The sequence below is a fragment of the Carettochelys insculpta genome, chromosome 5 (genome assembly GCF_033958435.1).
Source record: "Carettochelys insculpta isolate YL-2023 chromosome 5, ASM3395843v1, whole genome shotgun sequence".
Lineage (NCBI taxonomy): Eukaryota > Metazoa > Chordata > Testudines > Carettochelyidae > Carettochelys > Carettochelys insculpta.
Genome location: NC_134141.1, coordinates 3,037,735 through 3,060,893, shown reverse-complemented (window position 1 = coordinate 3,060,893; position 23,159 = coordinate 3,037,735). Strand labels below are relative to the sequence as shown.

General features: G+C 43.4%; 1 protein-coding gene across 2 annotated transcripts in view; it reads right to left on the bottom strand.

The window, feature by feature from the left end:
- Positions 1-23,159, bottom strand: part of RNF38 (ring finger protein 38) — a 190,219-nt gene that overhangs the window by 87,502 nt on the left and 79,558 nt on the right. Inside the window, exons 2-3 of one of the 2 annotated variants that reach the window (XM_074994533.1) lie at positions 8,289-8,359; positions 7,480-7,543 (exon numbers count right to left, since the gene is read on the bottom strand). Coding sequence is in view for 1 of the 2 variants with exons in the window: in XM_074994531.1 (XP_074850632.1) it covers positions 8,289-8,359 (71 nt within the window). In the remaining variant the exon portion in view is untranslated. The remainder of the gene's footprint in view (positions 1-7,479; positions 7,544-8,288; positions 8,360-23,159) is intronic. The other variant, XM_074994531.1, reaches the window with a different exon arrangement.

Sequence of the window (23,159 nt, the reverse complement as noted above, 5' to 3'; positions counted from 1 at the left end):
GAAAAGGAGAGAGGAAACCCAGCCAGAAGAGAGAGTCAATTAAGATTTGTAGGAAAGAGATAAAAGGAGGGGGAAAAAAAAAAAGAGGATGGTAAGTAGAACAGGAAGAGCTTTTACAAGGAGAAGTCAGGTAAAGGCATACTAGACAGAAAATACAAACACTGAGAACTTATATAATGCTTTCCACCAGTATATCACAGTGCACCTCAGAGGAAGAGGTTATCATCATTCTGATTTTACAAATAAGTACATCCATTAATAAATTAGGATTCTGAAATGGATTCCTGAGCCGGTTTTTAAAGCCTGAGCTATGCACAGCTCTGTTAGCTGGCTTGATCCGGGTAGAATATTGAGAATGTTCTTGAAATTAAAAATTAAGAGCCTTCACTCTTTGCTCTCCAGTTCCAGACTTTTTAAAACGTGCACAATGGAGGCGGATATGGGTCCTAGAATACTGTATCTGTGCCAGGCACCTTAGGATAAGGGACAGACAAACAATCATGTGCAGCAAAGAGCAACTATAGTTATTTAAACGTCTGGACAACTCACTTGAAGAGGGATTGAAACGTTAGATATCAGTTGAGAGACATAAGAGTTTAGCTGTTTGGAGGATGTAGGTACCAGGGAGGGAGAAAATTCATTAGGTGATATGAGATGGTAGAAGAGGAAGTTACGCACCTTGTGCAGCAACGATGGTTCTTCGAGATGTGTGTCCCTGTGTACACTCCACCTGGAGCGTTGATGCATCCTTGCACTGATGCTCGGAGATTCTTATATAGCCATGGTTTCTTGTACCACACATGCCCAGCAACATCTCCTTGTGTTATCTAGAGCGTGCGTGGTGCAGGCCCCTCCATTCTTTCTGTACCCAAACAAATAGAGCAGAATGCTCCAAAGCAGGAGGAGGAGGAAGGGAAGTGGAGCACCTACAGGGATACGCATCTTGAAGAACCATCATTACCGCAGAAGGTGAGTTACTTCCTCTTCTTAGAGTAGTGTCCTCGTGGGTGCTCCACCCTGGGTGACTGTAAAGCAGTAGTCACACTTTGGAGGTGGTACTGGAGCCCAATAACTATAAGTCAACAGAACTTGACCCATTTGACTGGAGGAAGCAATTGAAGCCGAAGGAGTGTAGTACTGTGCAAATGTGTTGCTCGAAGACGACGTTGCGCCTTGCCTATGTCCATAAGTGGTACATTCTTGGAAAAAGCAATGGTGGAAGACACAGCCCTAGTAAAATGGGCGGTGACAGTATCCGGAATGTCCTTCTGGTGAAAAGCGTAACAGGTGTGAATACAGGTGGCGATCCACTTGGACAAGTGTTGAGATGAAACAGCATGGCCCCTGGGTCGCTCCGCAAAGGAGAGGAAGAGCCTAGGAGACTTGTGCTAAGGCTTTGGGTGACCAACGTAAAAGACTAATGCCTGACAAATGTCTACAGTGTGCCGTTCCGCATGTGCAGGATCAGAATGCACGTAAATGGATAGGTTTGTTGATATGAAATGGAGAGGGAACCTTAGGGAGGAACCTGGGATGGAGGCAAAGGGTGACTATTCTTGGTAAACACCATATAATGAGGATCAGCCATTAAAGCAGTAACAGAGAGGTAGCCGTGTTAGTCTGTACTCCAACAAAACAAAACAGCAGAAAGGTAGCACTTTAAAGACTAACAAAATGATTTATTCGATGATGAGCTTTCGTGGTCCACTTGTCATCACCTACAGCCCCCAACTCATACCCCTGCAACACATCATTAAAAACCTACAACTTATTCTGGACCATGACACTACACTCCAGAAGGCCATAGGTGACCGGCCTGTCCTTTCCTATAGACAATCTCCTAACCTAAGAAAGATTCTCAGGCAATCACAGGCTACACCACAGTAATACCAGTCCTGGCACTTTTCCTTGCAACAAACCCTGATGCCAAACTTCGTCCACATATTTATTCTGGGAATGCCATCACTGGTCCTAACCATGTTAGTTACAAGATCAAAGGCACATTCTCATGCACTTCCAGCAATGTTATATATGCCATTATGTGCCAACAATGCCCTGCCACTATGTCTATTGGACACACTTGGCAAAACCTTCACCAAAGAATAAATGGACACAGAGTAGACATCAAGAAACTCAGTACGCATAATCCATTCAGTGACCACTTCAATGGAGTGGGCCATTCTGTTAAAGACCAGAGAATGTGTGTCCTGGAGCAAAAAGAATTTAAAAACAAATTAGAGTGAGAAATTTGTGACAGTGTCATATTTGAATATGAATTCCAACACATGGTATGAATAGAGACATCAATTACCTCCTGCATTACAAAGACTGCTTCCCTTCTTTTGATGCTCATAATTATTTCAGGCAGGATAACTAATATTCCCCCACCCTCCACCCCCCTCCTATGTATTTGATTTGTCAGTTTTTATTCCAATTTGTTTTTTTTTTTTGGTCCTCTGTACTGATAACTGTCAGTCTGTATTGGAAATGAGATTGATCTGATGAAATGGGTCTGTCCCATGAAAGCTCATCACCGAATAAATCATTTTATTAATCTTTAAAGTGCTACTGTAGAGCCATTAGAGCAGCAAGCTTCCTGATCCTCTTGGCCAAGGTGATGGCAATTAGAAACAAGACCTTCATCGACAGATGGAGCCAGGAACACCTTGCCAGGGTTCAAATAGTATTTGTCGAACGTCCAGATATCGAGAATGGACCTCCATCCCCCTCCATACTTTTTCTGGGTTAGGAAGTACATGGAGTAGAACCCCCTGCCCTGAAACTCTGCTGGGACCTATTTGATGATGCCCAAACAGAGGAGGCGTGTACATCTTGCTTCTGCAAATTCTCATGAGAAGGGTCCCTGAAGAGGGACGGGGGGGGGGGGGGCGGCAAATGTAAAGGTAAACAGGATGGAATACCCCCAGCCCATTAGTTCTAGGACCCACTTGTCCAAAGTAATGGTGGCTCAATGTTGGAAAAAGGGTGGAAGTGGTGGCAAAAAGGGTAGTGACCAGGCTGTGAGACAGAGAGAGTAGGAAGATCTCTCAGGCTCCTAACCAAACTCTCAAAACTGCTGCTTAGGCTACTGAGGGTGGGACACTGTGGATTCGTGATGCTGCTACCGTAGAGGTTTGCGCCACTGAGACCTGTGGTGTTGGTGGGGTTCATAGTGCTGTGACTGCTGTAGGAACTGCTCCCATGGTCTTTGGTAGGGAGAGTACTAAGCCTGATTAAAAGTGTGTGCGCACGCATGTGTACATGTACATCCCCAGCATACATGGCATGGTATGAGAATCCTTCACTGAATATAAGCACTTATCAGTCTTTTCTGCAAATAGGTGTTGCTTGATGAATGGGAGGTCCTCTACCTTCTGCCAAAGGTCTTTGCGGACCTGCCAGGGTTGGAGCCAAAAGTTGTCCCTCATGACCACAGCAGAGGCTGTGACTATAGCTGCCATGTCTGTTACTTCCATTACAGACTGGAGGGCAGTATGAGCAATGGTGTCCCCCTCCTTGTATTATATTTATGAGGGCCAGGCATTGCTGCTCCAGCAAGGAGGGGACCAGCTCTTGCAGCTCAGAATAACTGAGGTGGCTATAGTCAGCCAGCATGGCCAAGTAGTTTGCCGCCTGCATGAGCAACATGTCCAAAGAGTAGACTTTGTGTCCCATGATGTTCCACTTCTTGCTCGCCTTATCCCGAGGAATGAATGGAAGGACGTAGACTTGTTATGGACTACATCACCTACCACCAAATTTGGTTGCAGGTGGGTGAATAAAAACTCTCATCCTTGGAGACCACAAAATATCTCTTATCTGCCCTCTTGTTGTTGGGAGCAATGGATGCTGGCGTCTGCCAGATGATGTTTGTGGGGTCCATTATCACCTCATCCATAGGTGGTGCGATTCTGAAGGACATGGTGGCCGCAGGAGGTAGAGAAGCCTGCACTGCTTGACCTGCACTTCCTACAGGTCCTTGTCCTGAGGCTGGGCCACCCAGCAAAACAGCTCCTGAAAGACCTGCGTGTCATCCATAGGGGGAGGAGAGACCGAGATCACCACGTCATCAGCTGAAGAAGAGGAATGATCTGTCTTCATCCTCAGACAAGGAGTACTTTGCCTTGCAATTCTGCAATGGTGGGGATATGTCACTGAAGTGGTCAGCTGCAGCAATACAGGGCAGTTCCTGGGCACCTGGGCAGTTCCTGTTAGCGTTTAAATACTCTCAATTAGGGGTCAGATTTAAGGAGGGAGCAGAAAATACTATGCTACTGACAATCCCAAAGTGGCTGAAAGTTTCTAATAAACTAAGTGGCAGGGGCGCGGGGGGAGATACACACAAGGTGGGTGACAAAGCTCTGTGTAAGCTTCAAAGGCTGTTTCTTCCACCCCTAGAAGCTGGCCCAATACAAGAAATTATCTCACCCACCTTGTCCCTGTGACATCCTAGGACTAAACACAGCTACAACTATACTGAAACAATAAATGCTAAACACCACATCGGTTTTGTAATGGCTGCTGTTCCATTTTAGCTGCCTGTGCTCCCACGTGCACAGCTGTCAGACTTTTGCCTTAGCATTATCCATAGGACCAGCCATTGCATCCCCTGGAGTGCAGCTTCCATGCAGAGGTATATTATGCACTACCAGCCCTGGGTTCTCTCAGTTCTTCCTTGCCAGCAACTCCGATAGCAAGGTAGGAGGGCATAAAATAGAACAGACACGAGCAACTCATCTTGAAGAGCAACAATTATGAAAAAACAGGCAACCATTTTTTCTTTGAGTGCTTTCTCACGTGGATTCCATTGTAGGTAATGCACACATTAGTCACTGAGGTGGACTTAGAATTCACAGATAAACACTCTGCAGTACACTGCCCTGCCAAAGTCAGCATTGTCCCAGGCCTGCTAGGTCAGCACACAGCAGAAAGTAAAGATATAGCGAGACAACCAAGTGACTGATCTACAGCTGTCCTGAACAGAACTCATGGGTGAAAAAGGCTGCCAAGAAGGCCTGTGTCCTGATACAATGGGTGGTGACAATCACTGGATATTAGCTTGTTCATATATATATAATTATATATTATAATATTATGTATATTAGCTTGTTCATAGCAGAAGCGAACATAGGCCATGATCCAAGAAGGAATACTGTGTGTGAATACAGGGCATCTCATGCTGCTGGCCACAGCAACAAATAATTGTGTTGACTTAAGGAACTACCTGATTCTTTCAATGTAGAAGACCAAAGACTGTCAGACATCCAAGGCACGGTGCCTCTGCTCCTCTTCCAATTAATGCATATTCAGTAACAACAGCGGTAAATAAGCTTCTTGACTCAAAACAGAGACCACCTTGAGAACAACATAGAGTGTGGTCTGAGCTGGACTTCGTTTTTATTCAAGGTCATGTACAGCAGTTCTGAGGTGGCACCCGGATTTCAGATACTCAGTGGGCCACTGTCATCGCAACAAGAAACACAGCTTTCCAAGAGGAGAAGAGGCGAGAGCACTAAGCGCTGGGCTTGGAGGGGAACCTGTGAGCTGCAATAGCATGAAGTTCAAGTCCCACATTAGGATGGAATCCCTGCTTTTGATTAGAAATGCTCCAGGCTCTTCCAGAATCTGGCAATGACAACCTGAGTGAAAACTAATCTGCCTGCAAACAGTGGGCAGAGATGACCACTAAATGGACGTTGACTGATGACACAGACAAGCTTTGGAGCTTGAGATGCAGGAGGTATCAAGAATAAGCTGTGAAAGAGCCTGTCCTGGATGGACACCTCTGTCCTCAATCCAGCAAGTGAGCCTTTTCCCCTTTCCCAGGTAAACAGCCATAGTGGAGGGCCTCCTTCTTCCCAGGAACACCCACTGAACCTCCGCTGAACACTGCTTCTCCTGTGCATTCAGCCGCACAGCAGCTAGGCCATCAGATGTAATGCTGCTAGGTTGGGATGCAACAGACTGCTGTTGTTCTGGGACGAGTCCGATCTGAAAGGTAGCTGGAATGGGGTTGCCACTGACAGGGCCAGCAGAATCCTGAACTAGGGCTGGCAAAGCCATACCAGCACTATGAGGACGATCCTTGCCCTGGCCTGTTTGAGCTTTGTGAGGACCCTGGTTAGTAAAAGCAGCAGAGAGAAGGCATGCATCAGGGTCCCTGAGCACAGGGGCAAAAAAACGTGTATGACAGGGATCCTCTGTCTATGCACCTAAACAAGCAGAAGGCCATGTTTCCCAACCAGTGGTATGCGTACCCTGGTTGTACACAAGACAAGTCTGGGGGTACTTTTTTTTTTTTTTTTTTTTTTTTATAAAAGGGGGGGTACTTTAAAAAAGGTTAAATACTGGTTTAGGTGGTAGTTGGCAGCATTAGCTGGTCTTTTGTCAATCCACAGGTGGCCTGGCTTTGAGTGAGCTCCCAGCTGCATGGGGATGGAGGGGCGGGCTGAGCTCCTGCCTTGCGTGCCAATGAAAATCGGCTTGCATGTCACTCTTGGCACCCACGCCGGTGGTTGCGGACCCCTGCTGTGGAAATTGGTGCATAGGAAGGGAACTTTATCACCACTGTCTGTTTCCCATCTATGGATCCTGTTGGTTCCAAGAGCAACAGAGTAGGAATGCCTATGGGACCAAGGGAATAAGAAGAAAAATGGGAATCCCTTGTTACTTTGTCCACTCACACAGTATCAGCAGGTCCACTGGCGAGTATTGGCTACAGATCAGACACTGAGAAAAACTTCAACTCCACTCATGTCTTGTTTTCCCCTTCCCACGTGAGCCCTCTAAGCACCACTCTTTTGTCATTCCATCATTATAAATAACCTTCAGCCCTCTCGGTTTCTCTTAGACTGTGCAAACAAGACTTTAAAGATTTCCTACCGAACAAATAAATGTACCAGCTGTAAAAGCCTAAACCAGCACACTCTTTTATGCTTTCTTCTCCTACTGCCATTGAAAAATAGACCAGCAGCAGCATGAAGGACAGAATCACAGGATGTAGCAAAGAGGAGGAGACAAAATATCAATATAATTCAAAGCTGTTGGACTGAAATGTCTCTTTTTTAGTTCTAAAGGCTGCTCACAAATCTGAAAATGAAATCAGGGAAAATAACCACACTAACCTGTCTTTAATGAATAACTGCAGAACCAAACAGAATCTCTACATAATCCTGGCATATTCTGATCAGCATTATTGTCCAATATTTAAATAATTCTGAAGAGGCTTGCCTGTATCACACCCCTAAAGATGACACCGAGGGCCATGTAACTAGTAAGAGAAACAGGACTTTGTATGCAAGTACCCTGGCTTGCAAGGCTATGAGTCTGCACTTCTACATCATAACATTACATTAGCTGATATTCTTTCAACACACTCCAGTCTAGATTTTGGGTGCTCCTCTGGAATTCTGTATTTAATTAAATTCTGAATTTAGTATATATGCCACCCACCCAACTCCTATCCAAAAAGGAACTTACATGCAGAATTCACAAGTATGGCAATATATCACCTTCACGCACTATGTAGTGGCTCACGATTACTCTGAAAGGGAGAGGAAATCTTTTAAGGCAAAAAAAACCGCAAACAGTCTGACTTGGGAATGATCCAATCTGAAGTTTTTCTTTTTGAAGTCTAAAGATGTTTCATTTATGTAAATGATCCAACCCCCCCCCCCCAACATTTCTAACAGAAATACCAGTGAACATCTTTACTAACTTAAAGCCAGTGCATGAACATGATCTCTGCCAAAAGATTAGGAAAACACTGGCACACTGCCAGGTAGAGATTGATATGTTGAAGCTCCAATGTGAAAAATAAAATCCCTGTCTCCAAAACATGAAATAGCTTGGGAAGACATAGAACACAAATGGAATATTCCTCTCAGCATGCTCAGCCAGCTCAAACTTCTCAAGTCACAAAATGACAGTAATAAGACATTAGTGCTGTATGTAACAAAGCCAATGGGGAGCTGCCTCCCATTATTACCTGTGGGTGTCAGTATGGCAAGCCAGAAAAATTGAGAATAAGACAATGGAATCAGAAAAACAAAACAAACAAACAAACAAACAAAAACAGATTACAGATGTCTCCTTAATCAAGTAAAAGATCATCTTGAGTGAAATACACATTTTTCTTAAAAGACCAGAGATGAATCAGGTTATAACATGCATTCCATTTAAAGCTAGCTTTCGGTTCTAGAAAACAACTGTTAAGTCTATGAGAGAAATACAATCTACAAAGGAACGACATACACCTTCCCTAAAGGGGAAATTTACACAGATCTCACCTTGTCACTGTCATCATTACAAATGTGGTCTTGATGGATCGACTGGCATTGGAAGGAAGCACCGGTATTACCTACAAGAGAGAAGGGAAGGGGGAAAGGAGGAAACAATAATTAGAACTGGAAACCCAATCCTCAGGAATACTAAAAATAAATACAGGCAAGTGTAGAAGCCAGAAATTTTTTCACACAGCAGAGAGGTTTAGTTGCCAAACATCTATGTCAGACAGCTCTTGCATTTAATTCTGATGAGGGGATAAGCAGCAGAGGATTTTTTTTTGCTATGTGCCAGAAATATCTTCTCCCAGACTCTTTTAAATACTTAAATAGAACAAAATTAGCACTTGTTCATTAATCCAAAACAAAACATATGCAACAAAGCAGCAAAATACACTCACACAAATGTAAGTCCAGAAGAGCTACACACACTGTTACGGTAGTGATCCCAGCTACTAGGCAATCCACAGTGGGCACATGACCCTTCCAGGAAGAGAGACAAGATTTCCTCGTGTTATGTCAAACAACATACATCAGCAAGTCCCAAGAAGAAGACAGGATCATCCTTTTGGCGATAACATTCTTATTCCAGCTAGAATTTTCCCCCAACAGCCATGTGCAAGTATTTCCTACCCATATTCCTGCATGTGGCGGTTATGGTGCAGATCAACCCTGGCAAGGACTTGATAGTGTAAAGCCACAAGACTTTGGCATGAGGAGGTGGCAGCTCCTCAAGTTCACCCTAATATAGCTTTACGTGCATTTTAAATAACCCAACTACGTACCCTGTACAAATCCCAACTTGTACTGTAGAAGTCTTGAGTATCTCATGCATTTGTTTCCTGCCTGAAAGGTTCACAGCAACATCCCCACTACAGTAATCTAGTTTAGCAAAGATAAAAACTCTGCTGAGGTCCCCTTTTTATTTTTTGGAGTTCAACAAAATCAAATTAAAATATATAACACTGGGACTGACAATATGCAAATTCAATTTTATTTTAAAAATTGCTCTAACTCACAAGCACATATTAATTTTGAAAATACATACGAAGGTTGTCAGTTACTAACCTAACAAACCAAGGGAAGTTCTTTCCCTTCCACTCTCTTCTATACCATTACTTCAGTGACATGGCTAGTATACCTCCAGACATTTATTTATTTAGGGATTTTATTCTACCAGAATGAAATATTATGGTGATAAGATACCTTCTTTTTGATCACCAACTTACAATAAAAGTGTGGAAAGTTTATTGGTCCTAAAATAATTTGTTCTGGTCCACATAAATATTTTCTCTTTCTTATAGTTCATGACCCATCTGACCTTATAATACCATTTTCATCTTCAGTTTCAATATGATTTTAACAGAAGTTTTCAGGACTCACGGGAGTTAAGAAATATGTGCTTTATGCTAGTGGGAAGCTGAGATCCTCAGCTGCGCTGGGATGGCACAGATGATCAGATTTACTTTTTAGCAGTTGCAGTCTGAAGAATTGCCGAGTCACGCTAGAAACAAAGTGGGCAAAAATCCAAGATGGTAACCAGAATCAGAGGCCTGAAACAGTTATCAACTAACATGCAAATGAATACATGTACTGAGCCTGCATGTCACACAACAGGAAACAAAAACTGATTTTCCCAGCATGGAGCAAGCAACTTTAGTAAAGTAAGGAAAAGTCTCATCTGCTAGCTACGCTGTTGCTTTGTTCGGAAGGACTACTCCAAGCTATACGCCATTTCACAACCACAGTTTTTAACAGAGTCTTGAAAGCCAAACTCTGTTCCAGCCATAAGAGGACACCTCCAAAAGCTGGGAAGCCTGTTTAACCCATACAGGAAGGTAGCCAGAAGCAACTGCAGGACCTCTCTAAACATCTCTCCCATTAGCAAGAGGTTTTCAAAATAAACACATTTCTTTGTGTACCATTCTTCATTATTGTAACTATTTTACTTTTGTTTGCTTAAGCACATTCAGTATTTACTTGTACTCAAGAGAGTTTACATGTTACATCAAGAAAAAAAAATGAGAAATTTCCATGAAGAGGAAAAAGGAAACCAAAGAAGAGTCTCACCCCTCTCCCACTGTCTTAAATAAAGCAGATTATGTTCTTGTACAGTGAGGTCTCAGAGTACGCGAGGATTCTGTTCTGCACACCGTCGCATAACCCGGATTTCGCATAAGTGGGGGTTTGGCTTTTTCCACAGCAGAACACATGTTCTGCAGCCGACAAAGCAACAGAAAGGTAAGACCGGGGGTGGGGGGGGGCAGTTGGGGAGGGTTAAGCCTGGCAGTGGGTTGGGGGTGGGGGCGGGGAGGGCTAAACCTGGGGTGGGTTAGGGCTGCAGGGGGATAAGGGGTAGAGCTGAGCCAGAGCTGTGTGTGGGGGTGCCGGAGCCCTGCTTGGCCACGAGGGGTTTGAGCCAGAGCCGGACGCAGGGGATGGTGGGGGGCAAGCCGGAGCCACGTGTGGGTGGTGAGCCAGCAGGAGGGCTGAACTGGGACCAGGGAGATTAAGCTGGAGTCGGGCCTGAGGGGTAGTGAGCTAGAGACAGAAGTGGGAGTGGGGGGTGAGCAGGAGCTATATGCGGGTGGTAAGTGGAGCTGTGGGGAAGGAAGGCTGAGCCGGGGCCATGCAGAGCCAGGGGAGAGGGTTGAGATGGGGGAGCAAGTTAAGCACAACTGGAATCACGCATTTCCAGCGTTCACTGCAGGAATCAGCCATGTAAGAGCAGGGTCGCGTCCTCTGGGTTTGCATACTCAGACCTTCCTGTACCTTGTGCTGCTGTGCACCCAGAATGTATAACCATCTGTATTTCCAAACCAATTGCTACTGCTACTATGCAACAGGAATTTTTATGACTTTTGGATTTTTAGGTTTCCCTTTTCTTAGTGTTTTTACATATTCTTATGATCTAGCAGATCATATGGAAAAAGCAGTGTGTTATTATACAGCCTCTTCTTGAGCAGTGGGTGAAAACAGTTGAGCCCTACCAAATACTTGGCCTCTGGGTGTTGTTCATTGATGGAACACAGCCAATTTGCATCGTTTTAGGCTTGAATCACACCGCTTGCAGACTATCTGACTTTACCACAGCTACTGGGAAACAGTTCATGTCATGACTGCATATAAATACTATACAGGGGATTTCCAAGTTTCATAAATTTTCCAGTTTTGCTGTCCAGAAGATTAAAGTTTCACATGCTAGCTGAATGCAATTAATCTGGACAAAACTTAAAGTATGTTGCCTCACCACCTAAACTCTCTTTTGGTCTAACAAAAGTGTTCTTATGTTGCCACAAAAAACCCACACACATTCTTGCAAGAAACCAAACTACATCCACAAGAAAATTCTAACATGCCGGTCTCACCTTATTTATGGAAGCAAAGTAGGCTGACCGCTGTGTTCAGAAAGGTACCGTTAAAGATCTCAACAAATGTCTATTTCCACGTGGGTGTTTTATGCTCTTTTAAAGCTGACACATTTCCTAAGTTAGCTTTTGAGGCACAGTGTCAGAAGAGCAGCAGAACTAATTCGAATGCATTATCTACACCAACACCTTTTTAAAAGGTGCTGTAAACCAGGCAAGCTCCAGGTGTGTGTTCAATTCACAAGTTTAGAAGGCAATTTACTTATTTTCATTGTTATACTTGTGAAAATTAAGATCAATGTGGCAACTTGATCCAAGCTAATAGTCCCTTATACCACTGCAAATGCAGTTACAGGATCAGACCGAATGTCCCCCTTAAGCTGAGCGCTTGGGCAGCTGTCCAGGAGAGATTCGGGTGCCACCCAACTGATTAGCAGAGTGCTCACAGAACCACAGTCAGCAGCCTGTCTCTCTATCGGTGGTGCACACCTGGCACATAGTAAAATTTATTGTGCCCTGGATGGATAAAGCTAGAGGGAACACTAATCAGAGCCCAAATCTCTTGGTGCAAAATTTTATTTTACTAATTAATATTATTTATCTAGGTGTCTTGAGCACCAGAGTTACAAATATCCCACCTGAAAAATATTTTCATCTCTTACTTTTCAAATAAAAAAAACCCCATATTTAAGAAGGTCTCTCTCTCTCTCTCACACTCTCACACAGAGAGAGAGAGAGAGAGAGAGAGAGAGAGAGAGAGAGAGTGTCTCTCTCTCTCCCCCCTAATCTTCTACCCCCCTGCCAATGCAACAAGTTTGAATGTTAACATGATCCAGGGAATATTTTCTTGCAAAACAGACTGACACACACACACAAGTTCTAGGGTGGGAGAACTGTTCACAGGTAGAGTAGTAGTCAAGCTTCAAATAATCCGTCAATTTTCTCCACCAACATTTACAGAAGAATTATTTTTTTAAATCTATTGGATCCTCTATTCTGCAAAACATTATATTTCTACCATATCTAAATCATTTGATAGAGACAGAACAGCATACAAATTTAAGTAATAATCATTAAACCCAGATATAAGGATCAAAGTGACATTTTCTTTTTTTGGCTTGAGCTTACAAAGTGGCACCAGTTACCTTTTGGAGACTGGGGAGAAAAGAGGGGGAGCTGGTTCTCAGAATTCAAACTAACAACATGACCTAGCTGCAAAAGCCTATTTAAGACTACTAGCATCTGTGCTCACGAGAAAGCTCTGAAGTGATCCTAAATGCACTCTTTTTATATATTCTGGCCTCTTGGGGTAATATGGATGAAATATGAGTATAGCCTTATTTACGAAGGCACGGAATTCACCTCCATACATTGAAGTGTCCTATATATGCTGAACATGGCACACAAAGCTTCAGGTAGTAACAGAGAGGGAGCTGTGCTAGTCTATACACTATCAAAACAAAAAGCAGTCAAGTAACACTTTAAAGACTAGCAAAATAGTTTATTTGGTGAGCTTTCGTGGGACAGACCCACTATTATTATATAAATATTATAATTTATATAATATTATAAAATTATAAAGACCCACAAAATAATATTATAAAGACCCACAAAATTAACTATTTTGCTAGTCTTTAAAGTGCTACTTGACTGCTTTTTGTTCTGAAAGCTTTGGGTGTTTATTTACAGGGGAACTGGAATGTCTGGAAACTGACAAGGGAATAAGCAGCCTTCCAACTTTAGGCTCAAAACAAAAAAGCAGTCAAGTAGCACTTTAAAGACTAATAAATTATTTTGTTAGGTGAGTTTTTGTGGGACAGACCCACTTCTTCAGACCATAGCCATACCAGAACAGACTCAATATTTAAGGCACAGAGAACCAAAAATAGTAATCCAGGTTCACAAATCAGAAAAAAAATGATCAAGGTAAGCAAATCAGAGAGCAGGTGGGGGGTGGGGGCCAAGAATTAGATTAAGCCACGATGCAGGGGCTCTTTTGCATACTTGGTTTAATCTAATTCTTGTCTCCCCTCCCCTCCCCCCCCCCCGCTCTCTGATTTGCTCACCTTCATCATTTATTTTCTGATTTGTCAACTTTGATTACTATTTTTGGTTCTCTGTGCCGTAAATATTGAGTCTGTTCTGGTATGGCTGTGGTCTGAAGAAGTGGGTCTGTCCCACGAAAGCTCACCTAATAAATTATTTTGCTAGTCTTTAAAGTGCTACTTGACTGCTTTTTTGTTCTGATAGTATGTAGACTAGCACAGCTTTCTCTCTGTTACTAATCAACATTTAGGCTCAGAGTTCTTGTTGAGTGTAGGCTGGCAGCCAATCTGAGGATAATTTGGTGGCTGGTGTAAAGTGCGCTAGTGTTTTCAGTCTAGTTCTTAGCATATGCATGTGTGCATTGCAAAGCCCACCAAAAACACCTGGCAGCCTTAGTGGTAAGGCTGGATATACATGGATTAAACAGGTCAGGGTGAATGCATATCATGTGGCAATGGCAGTGAAGCTTGCACTACTGTTCACCATATTACTCCAGTTGCTTACTCTTTGAAATAACTACACAAGCTGCTCTTTTCAGAGGCTGTGTGACAGCCGTTTCTATGTGGCCAGGCCTAAAACAGGGAATATCCTTTGTCACTGTATCTGCTATATATTTGAGAGAGTTTGCTGGTTCAAGAACTCCTCCTAAACGGTAAGAGCTAGGGCCACCACAGTCAGCATACAGCTTCCTCGTCTAATAACTTAAAGCAAGGTCAGTGATCAGCAGGGCAGGAAAAGGGGATTTGCCTGATTTGGGATTGTTTCTCATAAAACCATACAGAAAAGGGTCAGAATCACCGGGCAAGTGGAAAGGACTGGCAGGGGGCACATCCCTCCCTTAATCCAGGACTGCCCCAGTCCTGACCTTTTCTCCCTCCTCCCCAGCTCACACAGAGACACGGACGGCTAGTGCTCTCACTTCACCAGAGAGCTGGGGAAAGCGCACACACTGCTGCATTCCTCACTCGGGCTGGCAAGGGCGGTAGCAAATGAACCTGGACCTGCTCCAGGCGTGGAGACATGCACCCTTTCCTGGGCTTAGCGTGCTGGAGCTGAAGTGGTCATGGATCATCGCCTCTCACCTGGCCCCAAGCTGGTGCAGTCAGAGGTGGCTGGTGCAATACTCTCTCTCGAGGGCAGCCTACATACTGAACCCTTCATCCCTAGCCTCACCCCACCTCACCCCCTAGCCTCACCCCAGAATAACAATTTAAATGAAGCATGTACATTTTCATTTCATGGTCCATAAAACTAAAATTGAGTAAGAACCGGAGCAACACAGGGTACCTCTTCTAATTTTTAAATACTAAAATGAACTTTATACTGTATGTACAATTACTGTAGCCTTTTGTAGCCTAAGCCTATAGTCCAAGGTGCTCCAGGACTGCTTGTTTTTTGTACTGCCCTATGTGAACTCTTCTACTTTATATGCATGCATATATACCTGTGGTGTCCAACATGCTAGCCACTAGCCATATGGGGCTATTTGGCTAGCTGAGTGTGGCTTGCTAGCTTGCACAATAGATATATTTTCAGGATGATGTGGCTAGTTTGCTAGAGCAATAGCTACTTACAGTGACGACCACTTCAAAACCAGTTGGACACCACAGAACCACCACATACAAATGGATTGGTGTGCTGAACTCTGCTCCCCTCTTGCACCTGATAACTTCCTAGCCACTCTCATATCAAAGCTGGCTCAAATATATACATGCCATACTGCTCATTATGGAATCATGTAACAAAAGACCCTCATAAGAATGGCTGTACTGGATCAGACCAAAGGTCCACCTAGCCCGGTATTTTTCTTTTTTTTTTTTTTTTTTTTTTGAGATGGGGCAGCAACATCTACATGCATTATTCAAGATGTGGGTGTAGCATGGGTTTATACAGGGGTACTACGATATTGCTAATTATATATCCATTTCTTAAGGATTCCCAACCCTGTTAGTTTTTTTGACGGCTGATGAACATGGAGAGGACATGTTCAGAGAACTAACCGCAGTGATTGCAAGACCTCTTCCTTGAGTGGTAACACCTAGTGTAGAACTCATCCTTTTATATAGATAGTTGGAATCATGTTTTCCAATGTGCATTATTTTGCATTTATTAACATTGAATTTCACCTGCTATGCTGTTGCCTAGGTTTGTGAGATAAACTTTTATAAAAGTTTTCACAGTCTCTTTTGGACTTAACTATCTCCAGCAGTTTTGCCGCTCTTTTTTCTTTGATAAACAGACATGCAAATGGACAGAGCTAGGAATGCTGAGAGAAACATGGAAATAAGGAGACTAAATTTCTTGATATTCCATTGTACGCACTCTTTTGCACTACCATGTACAATGTATGTGATGGAACAAGCCAGAAGGATTAGTTTCTTAAAAGGGTGTAAATGAATTCACTTAAGAACCAAGCCTACCTGTAGATTTTGCTTAAGAACAGTCAGTCACAGGTACTACTCCAGGTACAGTACTGTGATATTACTGGAACAATTCAGAAATGTCATATTCAAGAACAACATAAAAAGACAACTAGCCAGGGCCAGGTGGCAGGGATATCATAAATCCTTGTTTGCTCTCAGCATATGCACGACAGGAACCGAGAGACTGAGGCTGGGCCTGGGCCTACACTCGCCACAGAAGATCGAATGCTTAAGTTCGATTTTCCACGGTGCCGTTTCATGCGCAAAACGGCGCATTCCAGGGTGAATGTCAACCCCGGAACTTCTTTTGAGTGGCATGGTATTCAGGAAGGTCGACAGGAGGAGCCCTTCTGCCATGAAAATAGGCATGGAAGGCAACTGCTGCAAAGCCAATTTCTGGTATGCAACTGGCATACCAAAAATTGCACAGCAGCCATTGACCTTCCAGGTAAGTGTAGATGCAGTCTGAGATCCCTGTCCAAATGCACTTGAAGGAGTCTATCAATTCTGAAACCAGGGAAAAATATGGTAGTCACAGAAGTATGAAAGCTGAAGCAAGCTCCCTAAAATACTGCTGAAGACGGCAAATTATGACTGCTGTAGAAGGCCCACAGGTTTGCCTATTTTCCACTTCTAGCACCTCAGAAACTGGGCATGGTGACTCAGAACATATATAGCGCTTCATGTTAGTTACAGATGAGATTAAATGCACTTGGAAAATTCTCAGAAGTCACATGACTCTGACGACAACTTTCCAGTATCCTTCATATCAGTGAGAAAGACTATTTAAGAGAAGTTTTTATAGCTTAGAGCACAGAGAGGTGTGGATGTGGGGGGTAAAAGTAGAAAAAGAGAAAAGCAGGAAGAGAACAATCTAGTCACCATAAGCCTCCTATGGTAAATGTTTCTAATCAAGAAGGAAACCACAGACAACATTCCCAAGCTATAGAAAAATCTGGTTTGTTTTTGTCCCCCATAATTGTATTTGCAACTTCTGCTTCCTGCAAACATGTCTTCTGGCTGCAGTTTGTCCAGCAAGGATGACAAATGCAAGCGCATACAATAGGAATATTACTGCTAATAATACATTAAACTTACTATGCCATTTATTTGATCACTAGTGAAACAAACCTGTGAAGATGCAGAAGAGAATTTAAATGATAATTCACAGTTGCCCTTAATTATTTTAAACTTCCCTCATGGGCGGTATCAAATACAAACCCCATACAAGTGAGAAAACCAGTGCTTTTTTTTTTTTTTTTTTTTGAGCCAGCACTTACTGACCGTGTCTACACTAGCCAAACACTTCGAAATAGTCATGCAAATGGCCATTTCAAAGTTCACTAATGAAGCGCTGAAATACATATTCAGCACCTCATTAGTATGCGGGTGGCCGTGGCACTTCGAATTTGACGCGGCTCACCGCCACATGGCTCGTCCAGACGGGGCTCCTTTTGGAAAGGACCCCGGCTACTTCGAAGTTCCCTTACTCCGACCTGCTCACAGGAATAAGGGGACTTAGATTTTGCCAGGGTACTTTCAAAAAGGAGCCCCGTCTGGATGAGCCGCGTCAAATTCGAAGTGCCGTGGCCACCCACATGCTAATGAGGCGCTGAATAGGTATTTCAGCGCTTCATTAGTAAACTTCGAAATGGCCATTTGCATGGCCATTTCGAAGTTTTTGGCTAGTGTAGACGTAGCCACTGAGTATTGGCTCCTTGGCAGCCCCATACTGACTCCTATTTTGTGTTTAAAAAAGGGGGGGGCACTGAAGAAGCCACTTGGATATAAAATGCAGTCACAGAAAATAAGAAAACGAACAGGCCAACAACCAAATTTTCTAACACTCTCTTACTTGTAGTTTCTCATGAAAAGAAGTCACCTTTCACTAGAAGAACATACTAGTTGGGAAACAGCTTGAAATCACTTGATACACTAGTAAGTCAACATTCTGATAATTTCTTAGCAGGAAAAGTTTAAAAATTGCTGTTTCACACATGTAATTCACTAACAAAACAGTAATTCTTGATAGGACAGGAAGCACAATCTGATATTTATTGTCTGCTCACACAATTCAGAATAAAAGCTACTGTATGTTGGTATTCACTCAGATGAAAGTCATAACCCTACCATAATTTGCAAAGTTTCATGATGCACTGTATCACATATTCATCATTTGTTTCCGACCAATTTATCTTTCTAGGACAATGGCTCCTCACATTCCAAACTCTGGCTTCATCTGCCCGGGAATGCGATTTCCCACCTGGAGTAGACACTCACACGAGTGCTCACTGAGCTAGAATGCAAAAACGGTATAACACGGACAGCAGTGAGAGGTAGCACAGGGCTTACCCCAAGTATTTACCTGCAGGCAGACTTCTATGTGGGGCAGCTAGTCCATATCACCATAGTCACACTACTCTTTTTAGAGCACTAGCTCAGCGAGAACAAGTGCAAGTACATCTACTTGAGCTGGGAATCACACCCCAGCTTCATGGCAGACATAGCCTCTGAGCTGCTGCAAACAGCTGCCACGTACAGTAAACCCTCAAAACGGGCGAGTTCGAGCTGCACTTAGCTCACATTAACACTAGTTAAGCGCAACTCAATCTCGCTCCCCCCCAGCTGCCCCCAGCCCTGCTCACCCCCCCCGCGCATGGCTCCAACTTCAGCTCACCACCCCCGCATGTGGCTCCGGCTCACCCTGCACGCCCCTGGCAGCCCTAACCCACCCCAAGCTTAACCTCCCCTGCCCCCTCCCATAGCCCCAACCCACCACCAGGCTCAACCCTCCCCAATTGCCCCCCCAAACCCCAGGACTTACTTTTCAAAAGGAGATCCAGGTGCTCCTGCTGCTTCCCTGGCTGCAGAACAGGCACTCCGGTGTTGAAAAAGCACACCCCCAACTCACATGAAATTCAAGTTACACAAGGGTGCATGGGAAGGGAACCCTCGCGTAAATTGAGACACTAGTGTAATAGCTTGCCAGAGAAGATGAATTCTTCCCACAAATTAGACTTCCCAAAAGTTCATTAACTTCCACAGGAAGTTCCAGGGTCAGTGACAGGTCTGAGATCAGCTATCTGATGATCCATCAGGACTAAAAATGGGTGCCCAACCCAAGGGACAATTCAGGAATTTCCAGTGAGGGATACAGAACTTGCTTGTAGCCCTGGTAGATCCTGAGATATTAGGCTTTAAGGATATGCCAACACTGCAGCTGGAAACCGACCTCTCTGCCTGGACAGACAGGCTCATGTTAGCAGTGCTCAAGTTACCACACTTCAATTACCAGTGAGGACATGGCACCTCTGGAAGAAACAGAGGGCGTTTGAGAGCCTAAGTTACCATACAAGTCACAATGCCCACATGACAGTTTTTAAGCACACTAGCCTGAGTCCACCTCACATATCTGCTGTGTAAACACACCCAGCAGTCCACAGATCCCAACTGTAATGATTGTACCATCTCACCTTGCAAAATACAGTGTTTTTCTTAAAGATCCAGATTCCTAAATTCATGTAAAGCTACCACATTACACGGAATTCCTTTCCTTACCTGTCTTGATATCTGGCTCACAGTTTTGTGGCTATTTTACCTTGAACAATAAAAATACTCAATGGTAAACACAGCTATATCCCCTTAGGGCAATGCAAAAATAACATGGCTCCCAATGTGATCTTATAAATACGGATGAAGCCTATTAACCTTAGTATTCGCAGGCACAAATTTGTTCAAGTCAACAAAGTTGCATCTCCTTATACCAGGGCCAAATTTAGCCCAATAGGTAGATGAGTACATTCAACGTTGCAAATTCAAGTTACAATAAGAGACCTTTTTGGCTATGTCTGTATCTTTAATTTTAGCAAAGCTATTTTAAGATGTTTTGGAGATTTGCTGCTGGGGAAAAGTGACTTATACATAGAGCTCCTGGAAAATTCCTAGTTACAACAGACACGAAACCCCTCAAGAGTAGTTCACTCCTCTGGGCTCCCCAACATTATTATGCAGTGACAGCAAAAAGATACTCTCAAAGCCAGTTGCTGGAGAACAAGGAGGGGAAAAAAAAATCAATACTTGTGACAGGCTGGCTGTGAGAGTGTTTGTGCATGCTCTCCATGGGAAATCTGACATTTAACACTGCATCCTGCTTATTGGAAATGGATTAAAATTCCGTATAAAGAAAGTTACAGCCATTTCTTCCTGTCTGCTATGTGAACAAATCTTTGCTGTTACCTTCAATTTACAGATCCTTGTTTTCTAGCAGATGAGCTACTCGCAGCATGTAATGGGTAAATGAAATTAAAATTGAAAAATTCTAATTACATGTAATCCTCTCCTGGTTTTATAGTTCTGGAGACATTTACATGAAAGCATAATCTTAGCTTCTTAAAAGTTCATCCGCTCCTGCAGTTTCTCCTCCATCTTGAAGTCACAATCCCTATTTAGTGATGATATCACAACTAGTTGCTGGGAAAGTAATCTGAATTAGCTAATGCATGGGTCTGCAACCTGTGGCTCTTTAAGGACTTTTGTGGCTTCCAATGCCATAATTGCAAAATAAACAAAACGCTCCGCATTATTTGATAAAATGGTGAACATTTCAAAGCCCACAATGAACTCATACCTAAATAGTAAACAATAGGGATCTCAAAATATTGGGTAACTCCCCCTTTAATATGTGCAGTGCATTGTGGGATATGATACTGTAAGTGTGTTTCGATCGTGTTTCTAATAAAGTATTGATTTTGAAAAGGAAAAGGAAGCTTGCAGCATTCCTGCTGTGAAGAGCAACACACATTTTAAGAACAAAAATAAATTAAACATGAAGTAAAATTGGAATAATTAAAATAGGTTCAGGAATAAAAGTCAGGAAAACAGAGGTGTACACACACACACACACACACGAGTGTGAGGAAAGAGAGTATGTAAAAAAAAATTGCGAATGTCCTGCAGTAAACATGTATCGCAGGAGATTGTGTGTGTTGGTCTTAAAATAGGGGTTACAAAAAGTATGGTTTGATGTTATTCATTAAGGACTGTCATGTTCACATGCATTGTGGCTTTTGAATTACTCAGTTTTTTCCAAATTTGAAGAAATGGCTCTTTTCTGTTTTGGTTGCCGACTCCGGAGTTAAGGGAACAGCCAACAGGTGCAGATGAACTAATGAAAACAAGCTGCTATTTTCATACACATTAGTTTAGTAACAAAAAAGGAATTGCAGAAAATCTGACATGCAAGCAGAATTCTTTCCAAAGCTCTGTTGTTCACTTTTACAGAACTGCAGAAAAATGCACGCTGCTTGACGGTGCAGATCAAGTCTCTGCCCAGATGATCTTACAGTTTCAGTAGAATTGAGATTAGGAGACACCAAGCCCACAGAAAGAGGGACAGGGCAAGGACAACATAACATTGCAGTTGCTTGCAAGAGGATTATCCTCTAGTTATATTAGCTACTGTTTATAAGCTACTTAGAGGAAGTGGATTTTGTGAAGTGGCTTAAAGGTGGCCCAGCAAACTCGGGGGTGGGGTGGGAGAATCACCTTTTTGCATATATCCTTCCCTGTCATTTTCGTCTGCATATGAAACTTGATGGAAAGGTGAAAAGATTTCTATTTAGAGTTTTATAAAACTGTTTGCTGCTGCTCCAGGTTAAGGCTTAATTAACTATTGCAGTAACATCTGGGAACAAAGAAGTCTGTTAAATAGTCCCACACCCCTTTAATGTTCCACATCCCTCTAACAGGCTCTCCAGCAAAACAAAACACACACCCATCCATGGCCTGACACCCATAACAACTAAGTATCAGAGCGGTAGCCATGTTAGTCTGTAGCTTGGAGAAAAACAAGAAGTCTTGTGGCACCTCATAGACTAACAGATATTTTAGAGCGTAAGTTTTCGTGGGCAAAGACCCACTTCATCATGCATCTGATGAAGCAGGTCTTTGCCCACGAAAGCTTATGCTCCAAAATATGTTAGTCTATAAGGTTCCACAAAACTTCTTGTTGTTCTCATAACAACTAAGGTTTAGATTCTGCCACAGGTATCTTTGTAAAGGTCAGGTATTTTGCTAACTCATGGTAGCCTGAAACCTTTCCCGCTTTCAGAAAAATACCCGTGGAGTGGGAGGAGGTCAGCATCTCCAAGCATCTCCAGCGTTTCCAAGACCAGCATCTGATGAAGTGAGTCTGTGCTCACGAAAGCTCATGCTCAAAACTTTTCTGTTAGTCTGTAAGGTGCCACAGGACCCTTTGTTGCTGTTACAGATCCAAACTAACACGGCTACCCCTCCGATACAGGACAAAAGAAAGTCTGCCAGGTGACTCCAAAGGGCACTGCTCCTTCCCCAGCAGCACCAGGGCTGATTGCAGGCAGCTGCACCAGCCCAGCAGCAAAGGCTAATCATCCACTACTCCATTCCCAAGGGTGCTGACCCAGCCTCCAGCTGTTGCTTTAGCCCCTCCCCAGATGTAGTCACAGAAGTCCTGGAAAGTCACAGAATTTTCGTGACAGAAATGTTAAGGGTAACTACAGGTTGAACCCCTCCAGTCCAGCATCCTCAGGGCCTGACTATTGCCAAACCAGAGAATTTGCTGAACCGCAGGAGGTCAGTATTGCCTATCAGCATTACCAACATTTGCACTGCTTTCTGGGCTCTTAGAAAATGTTTAGAGGTAAATTAGAGCTAACAGCAGCACAGAACATTGAGACCCAGGACTCATGGCTGTAAACAAACTTCATGGGCTCACAGGAAACATGACCATACCCATAACAAATGGACAACCAGATAACTAAAATCATGCCAGATCATGGATGTCGCCCAGCCGGAGCGCGCTGAATTAGAGGTTCAACCTGTATAAAGAAATACACAAGCAGAACCACCCCATGCTTCTGTTTAGTTTTTTCACCCGTGTCTTAAAGAAGCAAAAAGGGGGCACAAAGTTTTTTTTCTCCTTAGCAGCTCATCCTCAAATCTACATGTTCCCACCAAGTTACCCAGGCATGAAGTGTAGAGGGGAAAGACAGGCTATGGAGGCA